General features: G+C 36.6%; 1 protein-coding gene and 1 pseudogene across 1 annotated transcript in view; both read right to left on the bottom strand.

Annotated features, from left to right (window-relative positions):
* COL12A1 (collagen type XII alpha 1 chain) overlaps positions 1–18,600 on the bottom strand; it is a 149,467-nt gene that overhangs the window by 29,317 nt on the left and 101,550 nt on the right. The window contains exons 34-49 of the mRNA XM_058435132.1: positions 18,246–18,377; positions 16,887–17,029; positions 15,795–15,924; positions 15,040–15,182; positions 13,251–13,380; positions 11,307–11,426; positions 10,082–10,228; positions 9,164–9,280; positions 8,858–9,004; positions 8,236–8,310; positions 5,902–6,041; positions 3,953–4,076; positions 3,646–3,789; positions 1,981–2,145; positions 616–654; positions 381–519 (exon numbers count right to left, since the gene is read on the bottom strand). Coding sequence (XP_058291115.1) covers positions 381–519; positions 616–654; positions 1,981–2,145; positions 3,646–3,789; positions 3,953–4,076; positions 5,902–6,041; positions 8,236–8,310; positions 8,858–9,004; positions 9,164–9,280; positions 10,082–10,228; positions 11,307–11,426; positions 13,251–13,380; positions 15,040–15,182; positions 15,795–15,924; positions 16,887–17,029; positions 18,246–18,377 — 2,035 coding nt within the window. The remainder of the gene's footprint in view (positions 1–380; positions 520–615; positions 655–1,980; positions 2,146–3,645; positions 3,790–3,952; positions 4,077–5,901; positions 6,042–8,235; positions 8,311–8,857; positions 9,005–9,163; positions 9,281–10,081; positions 10,229–11,306; positions 11,427–13,250; positions 13,381–15,039; positions 15,183–15,794; positions 15,925–16,886; positions 17,030–18,245; positions 18,378–18,600) is intronic.
* LOC116477938 (U2 spliceosomal RNA) lies at positions 9,579–9,723 on the bottom strand (annotated as a pseudogene).

Genomic DNA, 18,600 nt, shown 5'->3' with positions numbered 1-18,600 from the left:
TGAAACACTAGAAAGAATGCTCTCATTCTGCACTTATTCCATCCAGTATTCTGCACCACAGGGAGAGATGTTCAAAATATTAAGTTGCCTTCTTGTTTTAACAGCTTTTCTAGCCTTAAATTCAAAAGGGTCAGTAATCTGTTACCAGCATGAGCTTCTTGGATCTGGCAATAACGAGGCCTGAGTCTTAGTCTCCTGTGTGCAAACAACTATGTAACCTGGAAACAATTAACCCAACTGTATTTAAGAAAACCAATCAGAGTCATCCATAAGCAGTCTTCCGACAATTCTAAAGTTCCAGGATTCTGGGAAGTCAGCAAATATTCCAAGAACTTTTTGCAGGTCTTAAGAAAAGGAGAACCTCCTGCTGTCACACTTACGCTGTAGGCTGATTCACAAACGCATTCTTCTGAATCTTGTAAGCTGAGTAGCTGGGGAAAGACCCTGACTCCAAAGATACTCCTTGTACAGAAGCAAAATTCTTTTCTGTCAGGTTGTATGCTTCAAGCATCTTAAAACCTTTACATCAGAAAAGAAAATATTAAAAGGAGTACATTTTAATTATTGTATTGCTTAAATCTGGAAATTAATTAGCCCAAAAGTATAAATGCTTACCTGGTGAGGTGTAGCCATCCAAATAAATGAGAGGACAACCTGCAATGTACAGCGTTCTTTTAAGTATGATTCACCAACACAATGTACAAATTATATATGCACAGAAAGTAGCAATGAATGTATTTCAAGTAATAAATGACATCGTTCATTTATTAAAATAACTTCTCAATTTAATATTTTATACATTATTTCTTACGCATTTCCTATGTGTAGGAGAAATTATACCATTAACCAGTGTAACAAATATTTCCCTAACATTCTCTAATCCAATTGGACTTTTACAGTACTCTTAAAAACAATAAAATAGAATTAAAGGAGGAATTTTTCACATTTTTCAATAGATTTAAAGAACTTCCCTCCCAGGGAATTTTAGATTTCTGCACAGGTAGGAGGAGCTTGTCCATCCCCAACCCTCTTCTCTGCCAAGTCTCCAAGCCTCACACTGGCTACCAAACACCATGTAACAGTAACAAGTGTGCAGTAGTTTTTGCTCTGGACCCCTCAGAGCTGAGGGTACCAGAGGGCTGCATCCAGGACTACTTGGAACAGAAGAGAAACCACTCCAGCCCCCTACTCACTTTCACCAGTGCAGCTCCACTCCGAACTTCAGCATAAATTTTCATAGTAAACCAACAAAGTTTGTTTACTCTAACCAGAGTTCTGTTTTTAAAATAATGTTAACGGAGGGGAATATTCTATTTGTAAAGCATAGCCCTGTCCAGGATCACGGGTCTGGACTAGCCACAGACCCCTGATCAATTACGTAGGATAAATTGCCTCCTGGTAATTATGGAGGATTAATTGCCTCCATAACCTATACCCCAAGAATTGGTGTTAATGGATGGTGATAAGAATAAATTGACTTAAATAATCAATTTTTGATTCTTCACTGTAGTTAAAAAGCTGAACTTGAACATCTAAACCCAAACAAACAAATGGGAACCAAATGAATTTCTGAGGAATCATTTTTTTTCATTGCTCTCTTGAAGCATGGATGTTGACAGAACAAATACCAATTGATTATTAACGGGGAAAACCTTCATCTCACAGAAACACCCTATATATGCAATTTGAGGCTGAGATTAATTTAACCAAATGTCATAGGCATTGGGGTGGTGGGAAAAGGATATATTAAAACACTTTATTTCCACACAAGGAAATTACATATTCAAGGCTAAAAATGGACTTCTGACAAGCACACATTTAGCATGATCGCAATAGGAACAGTGATTCATCAGGTTCTCAAGTGATTTCCCAGGATCTATTTATGCACAGACTTGATCCCACAAAGGATATAGAATTGTCTACTAAGTAACTATTTTTCAGAATAAGTGAGGTTATAGATCCATGTTGACTGTGACTTACTTGAAGTGGCAGTTTCACAAACAAATGTAATAAGATTGTCTTCGATCTTCTCAAAAGATTCAAAGTCGTCCACAATGAACACGTGCCGTTCACTTGGTTTGCTGGCAATGTTGGCAAGCTCGTTGTAGTCAACATCAGCCACACCAACTACAAAGACACTGAACCCTGCAAAGTAGCATTTACAGAATGAATCATGTATCTCTTTTTCTGTCCTTGTTGTTATAACAATGCAAAATATTTCTTATCAGAAATGATGCTGTATTTTCTTAATGTATGCAGCAAGTCCTTTTATTTGACATGAACTATCTTTAATAAATACATACTTTTTCCAGGTCTTTCTATTTTCTGGTTTAAAGAATTCATTTAATTTGATTCCCTAAGATAAAATCCCAACAATTCAAATAGGAAGATTTTAATAGCCAAAAGACTTCATGTGGTACACACTGCCTTCCACAGATCCACAGTCCTGATACACACAGAAGTTCTGCAGCCATTAATATTTTAAGCTTATGTGACTCAGAAGTCAAGAATGGGCTTATTTTAAAATCTGGGTTCTTGAAACTGATTTTCTCAGGAAACTCAGGCTCAAAGGCAGAACTCTGGCCATCTTGAAAATGGAATCTACAACTCTCACGGGCAACAGATGGGCTATGACAAATAAGCAAATTTAGGCTATGACAAATAAGCATATTTTTCACTCCGAAAGCTAAATTTGACATCAGGGGAAAAAAAAGCTATATAAGGAATTAGAAATATATTTAGATATAAATAAGGTAATGTGAGAAGCAAATATTTATAAGCCCAAACTTAAATCTACCAGGAGTCACAAACATGCAGAAATCTGTGTAAGGCGTATAACATAATGGCAATACATTTTATAAAAGATCAGCAAGAACAACCTCTACTGAAAAAAGACAGTACGACTTGGCACTAATCATAACTCATAATTTTAGCCAAAGAATCATGCATGTACAGATGACAAGTTCCACGTAATTAACTACTTTATAATTTACTACAACAAATTATGCATAAGATTCTCTCTAAAAATATATCCACCTTAGACCTTGCTTGGGACAGCAGGGGGTAGGGGGACTGTTAATGCTAGTACTGGAGAGATCTACTTTCACCTCTAATGATCTTAAATAACTAATCCAAAGAACAGTGTTACCAGGAGGCTCTCAGTATATTTGACTGGCAAGATCTATCCCAGAGATGACTCCCTAAGACCTCAATACTCCTTCTTTGCAACATATCTTTTAGCAATCATTAAGTCTGCATCTGCAAAGATGTGCTAAAGCTAAAGGCTTCCTTTTCTTCTCTCCTTGCACAGGAAGCAGTATCAAGATTCATTTCTGCTATGGCAGGAAGCCTGCTCTAGCACCATCTCATTATCATTGCTTTCTGTAGCCTTCCAGCCAGTATGGGAAAATGTGGTTTGCGCCTTGTCAATCCTGAACCATATCTTATACAAAGAATACACCATGTCATTTTTGAGCAGTTGCAAACCATTCCATAATTAAATATAAACTAGCATTATGAAGGTATACAGTGCAGAGTGAAAAAGAAACAGTAAAGTAACATCAGCAAATTTAGTCTTTTGCAATCATTTGTGAACATTTAAAAATGTTAAAATTGCAAGTACAGTCAAATTCATGTATGGCTTGCCTGACTGCTGGATGACCAAAGCCGCCTTCTTGACCTCATCCTGGGACCGACCGTCCGTGACCACAACCAACACCTTAGGGACATTCTTCCTCATGCCGCTCTCCCAAGTCAAGACTTTCTCCTTGATAAACGTGAGGGCCTTGCCTACAGAACGTGGCATGGAAAATTTTAGTGTCACCTCAGTGAAAACTACCCAAATGCCATTAGTCACGCCCAACTGATAAGAATCTGGACATTAGCGTGAGATAATACACTCAGTTCTGCCACCACAAATGTTTGGAGAGTAAAGGTCTACATATACACATACCTGTTCTTGTGTTTCCTCCTCTGTACCTAATATTCTGGAGGGCCCCAAGGGCTGGGGCCTTGTCATTGTACGTGTTCAGCTTGAACTCAGACTTGACCTCATCGCTGTATTGCACAAATGAAACCTGAAGGAAAATGTGGTTTGGCAGTGAGCATAAGTCATCTCATTTTATGTTTCAAACTTCAAATGATTCTCTAGCTGCAGAATAAAGCGGGGGGGTGTAAAAAGTATCTCAGACCTGATAGAATATTGTAAGCTCTTTATAGCTAATACTACAACACCTACTGCACTTGTCTCATTAAATTCTTTAATTTTCAATCTTCAATGAAATTGTCATAATTGACATTAACAATGAAAATATACTATATTCATATTGTGCCTTTCTCTAGGACATAGAAAGGGACAAATAAAGCTGGGGAGTGGTGAGATCCCAGGATTAGACATGAGAACATACCATCTCGAATCCAAATGTTGGTTAAACAGTTGGCTCAGCCAACTGCTACTTCCCATTGACTATATCCGCTCTTTATGGCAATACAAAAATGTCACGTGTGGGATTATAATCATCCCTCATCACAAACTCATTGAAAATGGGATTTAGTGGAAAAAGTACAGACTTCGTACTCAGGAATCACTGGGTTCAAATCCTAGCTCTGGCATTTAATAGCTATGTGACAATGGATTTTTTTATCAGTAAAATGAGGATAACTATACTCACCTTCTAGGATTGTTTTAAAGACTAATAATACTGTATACAAAGTAACTGGTACATAGACGTTAATGAAATATGGTAGGTATTTTTTGTTAGAAATACAAATTCCTAAAAGGATGAAAAAAAGCTTGCTTGTTGAATTAATGTGGTGAAATTAAGAATATAACCACTGAATTTAAGAATATAACTAGGGTGAATTTTTACTTTCCCTGGGTTGGATCAATGTCCAGAGGATTATTTGAGGATCTGAAATTTAGTATACTACTATTCCATAAAAGAGGACAAGTTTTGTTGCTGAAATTGTTTGTGGTTTAATTCAAAATATCTTATTTTCATCATGCCACAATGATGATCAAACTGCCAAAATAAAGAAGAAAATTCACCAAAGAAATTTGAAAGAAAAGGAGGAGAGAATAGTTTTTTCAAAAGATAGTCTCTTGCTTTAAGGAGTCAATATTTAGATAGAAGATTAGATAGAAGAGAGTCACACAATTAATGACAATATGAAGTGATATTCGTTGTAATGCAGCAATATATAGAAAATACTTCAAAAGCATGGAATGGGTAAAGCCATCATGGAACCTCACCAGAGGGGGTGAAATTTTAATTGGGTCTTTTAACTGTGTTAGGGTTACACGATGACTTATTCTTTGAGGCCCCTCATGGAAATATAAACTTCTCTAAGTACTTCAGTATAACAAATATATTTGGAGTGATTTCAGAGCAAGATCATTGGTAGTTATCCTTTTAAAAAAACAGATGAAATACGCTTTAGCTCAACAATGGACATTCTTCTGGTCAAGGTAATTATCTGCAAAGTAATGATAGAGGCAGCAAGTTCCACACACCCACTCCAGTCACTGTTTATCACTGATTCTTCTAACTTTACAGGGCATGACAATCACAAAGAATTTAATATCCAGAACTTTGGATGAACTTCTATAGAAATGTGTCATGGTTGGAAGTTTTAAGCAGGAATTTAGAGTCCCTTAGAATCCCCTAAGTTCTCCAACAGGAATATCATCTAGCCAAAGATAAAAACTAAGGAAACATTTATTTTTCTATTTATTTATCATTTACGCCCAATTCCCTCCCAAAAATACGTGAATAAAAGAAATAGCAAATAAGAGAAGGTCAAAACAGAGTTTATATTGAAAAGACTTTTTACTTAAAAAGAGAAGTTCAAAGGAAAGGCAAGACATCACAAATGAGTAGCTACTGGTGGAATGACACTCACCTGAATCCCAGCAGGACTGATTTCATCAAAGCCTCCCACAGTATTGAAGATGAATTTTACAACTTTGTTAAAATTATCATCCCCGATGCTCCAAGAGGCATCAGTCAAGAACACAATATCTGCCTTGGCCCCTTTGCATACTGCAAAAAAAGAAAGCAGAGGAAGCCCTAAATCTCATGAATTCTTTCATTTAAATGAAATCACATAATTGAAAATGCAGTATAACACCTTGCTATGCAAAGTGTGGTTCTGCAGCAACAGCACTGCCTGGGAGCTTGTTAGAAATGCAGAATCTTGGGTCCTACCCCAGACTTCCTGAATCAGTACCAGCAGTAATAAGATGACTCACATGCACAATAAATTTAAGAAGCAATGGGGGGACCCTCAATACCTGCTCTGAAATTACTCCATTTGTTTAGATCCATTATGCAAAGATACAATCTTACCTAATGGAACCCTTCAAGTAGTTTTGAACAATAAATGAGAGGAGAAATCAAATAAAAAGTTTGGAGACTTGGAATATAATTATTAAAGATTAACTTTATGCAAATAAGTCCTTTTTTTTTTTTTTTTTTTTATACCGGGTCTTGCTCTGTCTTCAGGCTGGAGTGCAGTGGTGCGATGATCTCGGCTCACTGCAACCTCCACCTCCCAGGTTCAAGTGATTCTCCTGCCTCAGCCTCCTGAGTAGCTGGGACTACAGGCACGTGCCACCATGCCCAGCTAATTTCTGTATTTTTAGTAGAGACGGGGTTTAACCATGTTGGCCAGGATGGTCTCGATCCACCTGTCTCGGCCTCCCAAAGTGCTGGGATTACAGGCGTGAGCCACCGCACCCGGCAAAGTCCTTTGTAAAATTTAAATGAAGCCACTAGAATCATATGTAGGAAAGGAGAAGATTTTTATTTGAATATCTAGACTTGGAGGCTAAGAAAAATTCCACAAACAATTACCAAAATTTTAGTTTATAAAAACTTAACATATAGAAGCATAACACCAAGAGTGAACCCTAATGTAAACTATGGACTTTGGGTGGTGATGATGTGTTAATGCAGGTTCATCGGTTGTAACAAATCTACCACTCAGACATGGGATGTTAATAGTGGAGGAGGCTGGGCATGTGTGGGGAAAGGCAGTCTGTCTGGGAGACGAAAGGCCGGGCGCGGTGGCTCACGCTTGTAATCCTAGCACTTTGGGAGGCCGAGGCGGGCAGATCACGAGGTCAGGAGATCGAGACCACGGTGAAACCCCGTCTCTACTAAAAATACAAAAAATTAGCCGGGCATGGTGGCGGGCGCCTGTAGTCCCAGCTACTCGGAGAGGCTGAGGGAGGAGAATGGCGTGAACCCGGGAGACGGAGCTTGCAGTGAGCCGAGATTGCGCCACTGCACTCCAGCCTGGGCGACAGAGCAAGACTCCGTCTCAACTCAAAAAAAAAAAAAAAAAGAAAAATCTCTGCATCATCCCTGCAATGTTGCTGTGAACCTAAAACTCCTCTAGAAAATAAAGCCTATTTAAAAAGAAAAAACTTGTTTTTAAACCAAGATTATTTACTGAATTTCTTTCTATATCTGATTTGAAGGAACCCATTATTATTTTACCCTACAATAATACACTTTGAATTTTTAATTTTACTTATATAATAGGTTTAATAAAGTTGTAACATTCTACATCCTTCTAAGATAAAATAAAAATATATTTAAAATCTGAAATGCTTTCTATTAAATGCTGGAAACAGCATATGAGAAAAGAATAATCCAGTAGTTACTTAACTTAAATTTAATTTGACAAAGTGCTAAAGAATTGCCCTCAAATGCTGAGAGATCAACCTTAATAAATCAGTATGTCGTTCTACCAGTTCACTGCAAGTTACAATTATCTTTCAAATTTTGGTGAATGGAAAATTTTTAGCTTTGTATAATCCAGGGAACTTCTCAGGTTGGACGCCAGGAATTTTAAAGCCAACAGCCTCAGGGCTTACCTTGCAAATATAGCCAAAAGGGTTCACAGTGCTTACTGATGCCAGCGGCTAGCAGAAAGAAATGTCCACCATGTAACTATGGACCATGGAAGACCTAAATCTGTAAACTGAGGAAACAGACTTCCAAATGAAGATCTGGAATAATTTATGACTGATTTTATTCACACCAAAATGTGCCCAGAGATGGAGAGAAACAAATTACGGGTAATCTTTTCTTTCAGTCTAAAAACTCTTCAGCAGCAATAATAAATCAGAAATGTTCTATGTTAATTGCAAATGATGCACATGCAGCATAAATAAGAAGTCTGTAACTCCCTATCAGCTGAATGTATGGCCTATTCAGCTGTACTTACCATCCCGGGCTGGTGGAATGGTGGGAGGGGGAGGAGGTGTGGGTGGCTCTGTGGGGGCTTCTGTTGGTTTCACAGCTAGAATTTAAAAATAATAATTATAAAAATACACCATGTGCACATTTGATATCCCAGAAAGCAAATTTTAAGAGCAATTTAAATCCTGGATACCAAATCAAGTCATACAAAATGAGACACCATTGTCATTGGTACTGACATACTGGGGATTTTATTCCATCCAAATTTGGTGTCACTGGTAGTCATTCAACATCCACTACAGCTACAGAAATAAAGATCTAAAGGGAAAATGTAAGGCGTTCAGATAGGGTCAATGAGTAAAAGTCACTAATATGAATTCACCTTCTCGCTGTCAGCGAGAGCCATCTGTCCCTCCTTTAGCCCTTCCTCAAAGTAGCACCAACTCGATAACGGGAACAACTTGCGATTGCTACAGAAAAAGGTCCTGAACCAGCTTTAGATTCCGCATTCAGGAACCTGCCATCATCCCATCATTATTGCTACCCCTGCGGAGAGGTACCTGCACAGGATTCACTTAAGTCTTCCTTACCTAGAGCATTCTATCCTAAAGCCTTATGAAGGCTTTCCAGATTCCTCAAAAACTTACTGGTATGTTCTTTAACAGAGACTCCTGGTCCCTCGAGATTTGGTGTCTGCACAAAAACAGTGACACCATAATCAGTGTCTGGTGAAAGGCCAGTGAAGCAGTGACTGGTTTCTGATCCACGCACTGTAATTTCTTGTCCCCTTGTTCCTGATTATGACAACAAAGGAAAATGCCAGTGTCACCACCAATTACATTTCAAGAAAATTTTATATATCATTGTTATAAACAAAATGGCATCCTCTTTACTGAAATTTAAAATGTTTCCACTACATGCTCCAGATCTTTTTTTCTTTTTTACACACATACCATCTGCAGGGCTTAGTTTTAGCCTGTAGGAGGTGGCTGCCCGGTGAGGTGACCATTTGACACAGAATGTATCCCACCCAATCTGGTAGGTTTTCAGATCTGTTACATTTAAATATACTACAAAATAAAGAAAGAAACAGATTTACTTTGTAAATTAAGGCAAAAAGTGTACTTTTAATCATAACACAATTTTCAAACTTTCACTGTGGCTGAAAAAAAGTTCAAAATCATATTATGTTTCCTTATAAGAAACATACATGAATCATATTTGAAAATGTGGTACTGCCAAAATAGACCCTGCTTTCTTTCACTGATTTTCAAGGAAAGGAAATTCCATATAGTCCCTCTCAAAACTAAGAATTTCAAAAACATCTCATGGAAAATAATGAAAACAATTTCTAAAAGGCTATCTGCTAAGACGTTAAATAGTTATCAAAGCAATGGTGACATTAAAGTATATCTATGGACTGAATCACTAATCATGATTCAATAATTAAGTCAAATTAAATCAACGGATTTAGGTACTACACTTGATCTTAGCCAAAAGGCCGAGAAGCGATGGATTTAGGTAATATATATCTTAATATCTAATGTCAAGAAGAATCTAAGTAGCATCACACATCTAATTTTACAGGTCATTCATGGATAAAATGACAATTTCTATAATTTTTATCTTTTAAAATTCAAAATAAAATATTTTATGTGAAATACATAAATTTTGCATCATATACATTTTTATATATTCAATTATAATATTTCTGTATTTGAATAGGTATTTTGTCTAACCAGACACAAAATAGCCTGCCGACATAATGCTGAGGAAATATGTATATGTTCAGAAACAGGAAATTAAAACAGGCTGACCTGGTAATTTCTACCACACTTTTTCTTACAACCATGAAAATATCCATGACTCACATGTAGTGCCTTGATCTGTCAAGGGGACACTGAGTCCAGAATCATATTGAGCATAAACATTCACATCGTAGGTGGTGCTGGGATTGAGATTGTGTAAGGTATATGATGTCATTTCTCCAACAAAGGCTTCCATGGGCTCACTGGAACCTTTATTAACAACCACAAAAATACACAGAAACATGCCATCACTAGCATGAAATTTTGCTTAAAATTAAAGATCTTATAGTCAAAGGGTATTATGAACACCATTAATTCCACAGTCCTCATACACTTACTCACTGGGGCACATGCTACATTACATGGCAAATATGAAACTGTAAGCAGACACTGAATTCTTCACCCTCCTATTCTCAAAGCATAGCACAGTATTTGGAATACAGTAGGTATATAATCAACGTTTCTTTAGTGAATGAATTCTCAAGCTTCTTTCTCAAGCCCTATTTTGCCAATATAGTGTTTTGCATATAGCAGGTGTTCAATTGACACTTTTTCATTTATTGTAGAGATGATCTAAGAATTTCTATCTTGGACCTTATTCCACATAGTTTGGCTGCTAAAGTCCTTAGTTACCAACCCTACTTTCTTTTTTAAGTTCTCTTTCTATTTCTTACATAGGTTCAAATTTTACTTCCTTTATCTTGCCATCTCTCTTTCATGTTTTTCTAGTTCATACTCTTCCTAGATATATGGAAGATGCCCTAACAAATTTGCATTTTTCTTCCAGTTTCGCTAAGCATACAGACAGAATATTAAAACAAAAACAACAAATAATTTAATCAAGGTGATATTAATTTAGGTGAAATTTTCAGAGGGGATTTGAAAGCAAGGCTGTCATGAATAAGCTGCATGGAATCTATACCCAAAATAAAATAATACCTGGGCATAGTGGGAAAAATACAAAGGTATATTGATGGAATATGCATTATTTCATGATCATATAGGATGTCTGAAGACAGGCATCTTTGATTTGTGCAACTCTATGAACCAAGTCAAACTTTTTAATCATGACATTTAATAAGAATCTCATCTACACCTATAATAACAATGGTACTTTAGATGATTGGCTTAAAATGTTATTGCCAAAAACATTGCCTTTGGTGGCAGGAAACTTGGTGTGATACCTGAACTCTCAGGAGAACCCAATAGTGGGGGATGAAAGAGAAAATACCCTCATATGCAAATAACCCTCCAAAGCATTTCTATGATGACAAAGGCACTTCCTTACCCACTGGCTTATATACTATTTTATATCCAAGAACTGGAGAGGGTGAAGGATCCCAGGACACCCTGAATCTTGTATACCATTCATCAGAGATGTGTATGTTCTGAGGAGGAAGGAGTCCCACTGAAAATAAACATTGGCATACATTACTGACGTTTTATTGGCACACAGGGAGAGCACAAAACTTTAAAAAGTATCGGTAGGAAAGCCCAATGGGAGCAATTTCATAATATCCCATAATGACTTTATCCAGAAAACAATTAAAAGGCATTGAAGTATTCAAAAAATGCTTAATAGTTTTCCAAATTTAAACAGCAACTCAAATAGACTCAAGAACTAGTGATTTCCAGAGCAGCCTTCTCAGCAGGAAGCAGTATCCAGAGCTGAAATGTTCTATGACTCAGGATTATAGAAAATAAAAGAGATCTCAAACCATTTTTAGAATGTCACAGATTATAGATTGTTGGAAACAGAAAGCAATTTAGAGACTATCTAGTCCAACCACTTCATCAAATACATAAGATATTATTTGCCCCAAACCACCCAGCTACCTAATAATGATTTTTCCCTGTACCTCTCTATCCTCCATCGGTATTACCTAGAATAAATCCTTAAGCTTCAAGAGATACTGCCCCCAAGCCCACAACTTATAAAATCAATGCTGTTCAGGTAGCATGTTAAGTAGTTGCTGAGTTTACTATTCACGGCATTACGCAAATAACAAATCCAACTTGAAAAACTTCTTTATCATAAGAGAAGCAAAACATGACTTTGGCCCTTCCTGGAAAAATCCAAGATCTAGTTAAAAAAAATCCATTTTGATAAGCATGAAATTCTGAAATATGCCATTTTCCCCAGGAAAGTCCAAAAATACAGTCTAAAATCTGAGCAAATTTAAAAAGTGAGGTTGTTAAAATCATCTTGAGTCATGTGAGTCCCATTGACTCAGTCTTGTAGACAACAATATCAATAAATACAGATTCTTGACCTTGAGAGGCTGAGCTGAGTCAACACTAGTCCTGCTTTTCCCTTAGCAGCTTTCAAATGTCACCTCTTCAAATTCTGTAATGTTGTCAAGATCATTTAAGCACAAAAAGACTTTTGGCAAGTGACTGCAGAAAGACACCTGAAGTCATGTTACTTAAGTAGATTTTTGGTGAATGAAGTGTAAAAGAGCAATGCAAATATCCACCAGTAACAAAACTCAGATCTAGAGTTCATCCTACCTTTATGCTGAACTAGTGGCTCTCAGCCATTGCTGCACATTAATTAGAACATCAGCAGGTCCAGCCCACACCTCACACAGTTACATCAGTATCTCTGGGAGTGGAACCCCAGAGTATTTTTAAAGCTCCTCAGGTGACTGTAGCAAGCAACCACATTAGAGAATTTTTAAACCCTAAGAAATTACTACCAGTATAGTGTAAAAATGGGTCTGAACATTGATAATTCTATGTAAATTGCTTAGTACAATAAAAAATACATTTTTCTTTTTTAGAAAAAGCTAAATTTGTAGACAGAAAATGATTGCTGATCATCTCACTTCTGTATTTATGACTTAAGATTCAATCACAATGGAATATTTCTTACTGATACTATACTGACTTAACAATTATAGCCTTAACTGACACCATACCAATCGAAACATTATTCAGAGAATATGCAATGGTTTTCCAAAGAAGAAATAAAACTATCTTAAGCAAATAAAAATATGTAGATGGTCTTCTTTTTTTTCTCTTAGTGGACCTTTAAAAAGTTAAAAACAAATTCCTTTCACATGTCATCATTTTGACAAAATTTAATGTCTAATACAAATAATACAATATTAGTGTAGTAGTTGAGATGTATTGGCAAAGATAAAATTTTAAGGTTTTAAAAGGTATAAAAGCAACATTAAGATATTGACAATTTCAAAGCAAAAAAAAGGGGGGAGTACAAGACACTTACCAGTTCTTCCATTTCCTGTTAGATGGCCACCATCTCCATCTTCATAAACAGCAATAACAGTAATTTTATATGGAGTGTCAGGTTGCAGAGGCTGCAGTATTACATTGTTTCTTCTGCCTGGGACTGTGGTCTATAGAGGAAGTTAAATTATAAATATATTACCATCTAGAAGACTTCCAGATCAAACGACAATATTGTTTTATGTATTCCCATAAACAGTAATAGTTTTTTTCACATTTTATTTTTGTTGCACAATGCTCATGACAAGACAAACTATCTTCACTTCTTCTCTGCAGCATAGGAGAGTGCTTTTAGAGTCAGAAAGATCTGGGTTCAAATCCCAGATCAGCCACTTAACAGCCATGTGACTTAACATCTCTGAAGAAAACTGTATTAAAAGCAATGCGATGTATGCTTCAGAACACCTTACTGAGTATTCCAGCACTCAGTAGTAAGTTTGTTTCCTTCAGATCTCATCATCACATGTTCCGTTTTCACGTACAAATATGTACCCAGTACCCACTGCGGACTAGGCACAGTGGGACAGGTATTAGCTACTGGGAATCCACTGGTGAGCAAAAATTGACTAAGTTTCTGGCCTCAAAAATATCAATTTGGCTGACACTAGTTAGCTGAAACAGATGGGAATACATTCAACTACCTCTTCAAAGAGGAAATGAACCAGACATCTCAATCTCTCTTCTAAATCTATGCTTTGCTTCTACAAACAACATGGATAAGGTATGCCAGTGAATCCTGGCCTGGAGTCCTATAACTACAAATGATAAATTGTATTTTTAATGTTTTCAGAAAGTAAAGGGAAATTGCATATTTGTCCATGGCAAGGCTGAACAAACACTAACCATGAGTTTCTCTGCTTTGGCAAACTAACTGTAGTAGTACTCTTTATCTCATTTTGATCAGAAACCATAAATGGTAGTTACATGTGTTTCTTATTAATAAAAATAGGGACTTGAATTAAAGGTTACATATCAAGTTCCGGTAGATGAAATATTTCATCACATGGGGCTCAGAGAAGGAAAATTTTCTAAGACGATCTATGTGGTAAAAAGATGGCAAACCACAGACCTAATTTACAATCAACATCTTGTGCAATAGTCTGCAAACGTATCACAGCAATTAATCACTAAATTTCAAATAAAGTAGTTAGTTTTTCCATTTTTCCACTCATAACAAATGGATGTGCATAGTGAGGGCTATGAGGAAGCTACCAGAAACTTGAATCTGGTTCTGCAAAGACAAACTATGACACTCAAAAAGTTTGAAGCTAATAGGAGAGTATGTATATTCCAAAACTAAAGTGTACCACGAAATATTAAGTTTAAAGAAAAGACAGATCAGTTAACACTGGAATATTTAAGGGAGACCTTGTAGAGGAATTAGATTTGAGGAAAGGGTAAGATTTGGATAAATACATTATTCGAATATTAACTTAGACATTCCAGAATGATAGGTATCATATTTCACTAAACTTGGTCCTGTGGTGTCATTAGGTGGTTAGAAATGTTCAGTTAATCATGCGATAAGATAGTTTTTCTATCCATCTTGAGAATAAAAATGAGCCCAAAGACATTGCTTCTCTGTGGTATGGGAGGCCAGAAAGACTAAGTAAGCACATTTGGGTGGTCCCAAAGTCATGTTAGAGAAAATCATAAAGTGTGACTATCAAGGACTCAACTGTACTACAGCATACCTCTAAAGAAGTTTAACTTCACTGTCCATTCAGCTAAGATGACAAAATGTGCCAATAAATGAGTATTAGACTTACATATTCATCAATTGGATCGCCAACAGTGGGAGAATAGATGACCCTGTACTGCTGAACTGGCCCATCAGCATGGTCCCAGGCTACCGAGAGGCTATTGGTTGTTTCACCAAAGACTCTCAGGTTCCTTGGTCCACTCCGTGGTACTAAATAAATAAAATACAATAGAGTTTGTTGCCTGCCTGTGAGCATTACCTAGGTCAGATTAAGGAGGTTGCTTGCATGTGTTTCATTCACCATTCACTCAGATATTTCCTCCCATATAATAAAATACACATCTATGGTTTTAATGAGAAATCATAAACACTGTATTTCAGAGCTATGGTTACATGCTGAACTTTCAGTGACCTACAGCTAGCTTTGAAAGGTAGACTAGGAAAAAGGGGAATTATTTTAACCACTATATCTATTCAATAAAACATAAAGACTAAACCCTCACATTTCCAAAGTCCCCATTTGGTAAGAAGATTCACTGCAGAGTAGAAAGAGGGAAAAAAGGAAGATGCAGAGCAGAAGAGGGGAAAAAGGGGAGAAACCCCTCCTTAATTCATGTCCCAAATGAGAATACGAACAGATGAAGTTCACGTCACACAAACAACAGTCACAGACCCAGTGTTTTCGCCTGGAATGTGAATGTAGGGGATCCCAGGCAGAAAGCACCCATCTCTCACCACCCCACTTCCACCCCTCACTCAATCAGAGAAGCCCTGCCAATCTAGCTACAAGGGAATGGAATGGAGAAAGGATTTCTGCCTCACGCGTTCGGCCCTGGGCAGGGCTGGGATTTCCCTCTCCATCCGAGTATAGAGCCACAAGGTTCACGGAATAGAGCGTGTCCGGAATCAGCCGCTCCAGATGCACCATGCGCGTGTTTCCTGGCACCACTGTCTGCGGGGGAGGAAATGCCAAATTCTGCCTGACAACAACTCAAATGCTTACCAAGTCTTCAGTTAGTCATCACAATAGTATTTATAATAAAATGTTGAGCCCAGACACATCAGAAGCCAACCGTGCTTCTCCGTAAGATCCACCCAGACCATATCATTAAACAAAATTTGTCCTCAGAAATTCCCTTTCCAAAAAAAGTGACCTCATCCTTGACCCTTAGTAGCTTCAGTTATCTCCATTTATGTTTGTTATAAAGATTCTCAAATGTAACATGCAAGGCTCATGATATTTACCCAAAAAACATCCGGCATATCAAATACACACAAGAATAGGGACTCTTACTTGTGGTGGGGGAGATTTTGTGTTGAAATAGAGACTCCATACAATACATACAGGTAAAGTTGTCTTAATATGTCCTACCATACATGGACATGAAAATCAGTGTTCTTACCAAATGCATATATTGTTTATCATTTGTTTATCTTTGTCAACATTGTTTATTTTTGCAAAGACTATAAGTTAAACTAGTTTATAAATTTATTTTCCCTGAGGTATTCTGATACTATGCTTATTGAAATTAGCAATTTCTGATTTCTAAATTGTTAGTCTACTTACAAAACTGAATAATGTTATGAATTAAAGATAGATTTGGCAATTTGTAAGAACCAGTGAAGGTAAACTTTAAAATATTTTCATAACAAAGACATATTGACAAGGTCTAGCAATGATTTACATTTATTACTGGGGTTTTTAACTCATCCAGCTAATTCACATTTTCCCAAAATTCTTTTTATTCTTACTAACCCTATAATTAATACACCTACCTCAAGTCATCAAAAACAATAATTTAAGTATTATACACTGGCAGGTTTGTGGTTTGTGTTCTCCCAGGCTATCAAACATGACACAAACATGTGACTACATTCATCAGGAAATGCAGTTTCCATGACAAAATTACTTACAGATTCTGAGGGTCTTGTGCCATCCACAGGAGAATACACAACGCGATATTGCAGCACAGGTCCTGGTGCAGGGTCCCAGCGAACATCGAGGCTGTTAGGTGTAGGATTGTATACTTGGACATTTCTTGCGAGTCCTCTCATCACTGAGGAAATGAAGGCCAACATCTATTTTTTAAGTCTGTTTATATATCTCAAGCTTTTGTATCACTTTTCCAGAACCCACATTCTGTAACAGGATAAAATGCTATCTTCTTTATACTTCTAATTACCTACACACAAAGGCAGATTAAAACTCTCCAAATCCAAATTTAGTTAAAGTTAGCAAGTATGGCCTTTGTCTATAAGGAAGCAACATTGTATTCAATTAAAAACAAGCTAATAAAAGTGGTGGAACTGGATTGGCCATAAAGGGTCATGGGATAGAGAAAAGAAACAGGAAAAGTAGTTTCAGTTTTCTAACATAGGTAATGGAGAGAGGAAGAAGAGACATTTTTTAAGAGTCTGCCTTCTAAGTAAAATCTGACAACAGCTATTGAGCTCATCTATGAGATTCAGTCAGCTAGTTTCAACCATTCATTACTTCTTCATTTAACAAATTGCTACTCAATATCTTTGTGATTAATAGAAAAGGCAAAAGGAGAGAAAAATAAGATATACCCAGTTCTCAATTAACTGCCCCAATAGGAACTTAGAAAAACCTACCAATTAAATTGATGTACTAATTCCAAACTCTAATTTAACCAATAACATCATCTTCTTAGACCACTAATCCTTTACCAAAAGAAGACATTCATGATGGTTCCTTTTAACTATCAGCAAGTATATTTTTAAAGCCAAAGAAATATTTCTAAATCTGCACAAAAGCCTTTAAGCAATACTACAAAAAACAGTAAAACCACTGTAAACTGCTTCCTAAATAAAAGCATACAGATTTTAAGACCAAAAAAGCACTTCAACAAACAAACCAAAGACATATGAAATTAAGTAAAGTGCCGAACAGATTTCAACAATTCGCACTATGAAAGCCAATTATAAACAGTCCTTCACGACAATTTATAAAGCACAAAGCAAAGCTCAATGAATTTTTGTCAGTGAAAGAGATTAAGCAAAGTAGTATACTGATGATTATACACACCTTTACAAATCTTGAAATTATTTCAAAAGAAGATGCCATTATAAATTTGTTATTTCACACAAAATGTTAACATTTGGTGTTAGGAAGGTGAACTACGGCTAATTTTTATGTTTTTAATTCTATCACACCAAACTTTCCTAATTCTCTTTAATGGGCCTTTATGGCCTTTATAATGAAAAGCAACCTTTATGATGAAAAATTAATTTTTTGGCTTTATTACTTACATGTCCTTCCAGTATCTGATGTGCGTCCCCCATCACCTTCAGTATAAACGGGAACTACTGTCACAGTGTACGAGGTATCTGTCTGGAGATTCCTAAGAATGGCATAATTGGTATTCCCGGGGATTGGTACCTAAAAATTTTAATAAAACATAAAGCATTGACTTGAAAAATTTGTGAAAGAAATAATAATTCAAATAACATAATACCAACTCAAGACCAAGTCAAAAAGTAGGTTCTGTAATATCAGGATGTAATAATGTGCCCCCACATGACCTGTTACGAGAGGTTACATATTTCCCTATACCCCTCCAGCCACCCAATACTCCCCATTTAGAAGTTCTTCCCCTGGCCAGGG

The sequence above is a fragment of the Hylobates moloch genome, unplaced genomic scaffold (genome assembly GCF_009828535.3).
Source record: "Hylobates moloch isolate HMO894 unplaced genomic scaffold, HMol_V3 SCAFFOLD_2, whole genome shotgun sequence".
In the NCBI taxonomy this organism is placed as follows: Eukaryota; Metazoa; Chordata; class Mammalia; order Primates; family Hylobatidae; genus Hylobates; species Hylobates moloch.
Note: the sequence above shows the minus strand (reverse complement) of the source record. Positions and strands in the feature narration are given on the sequence as shown.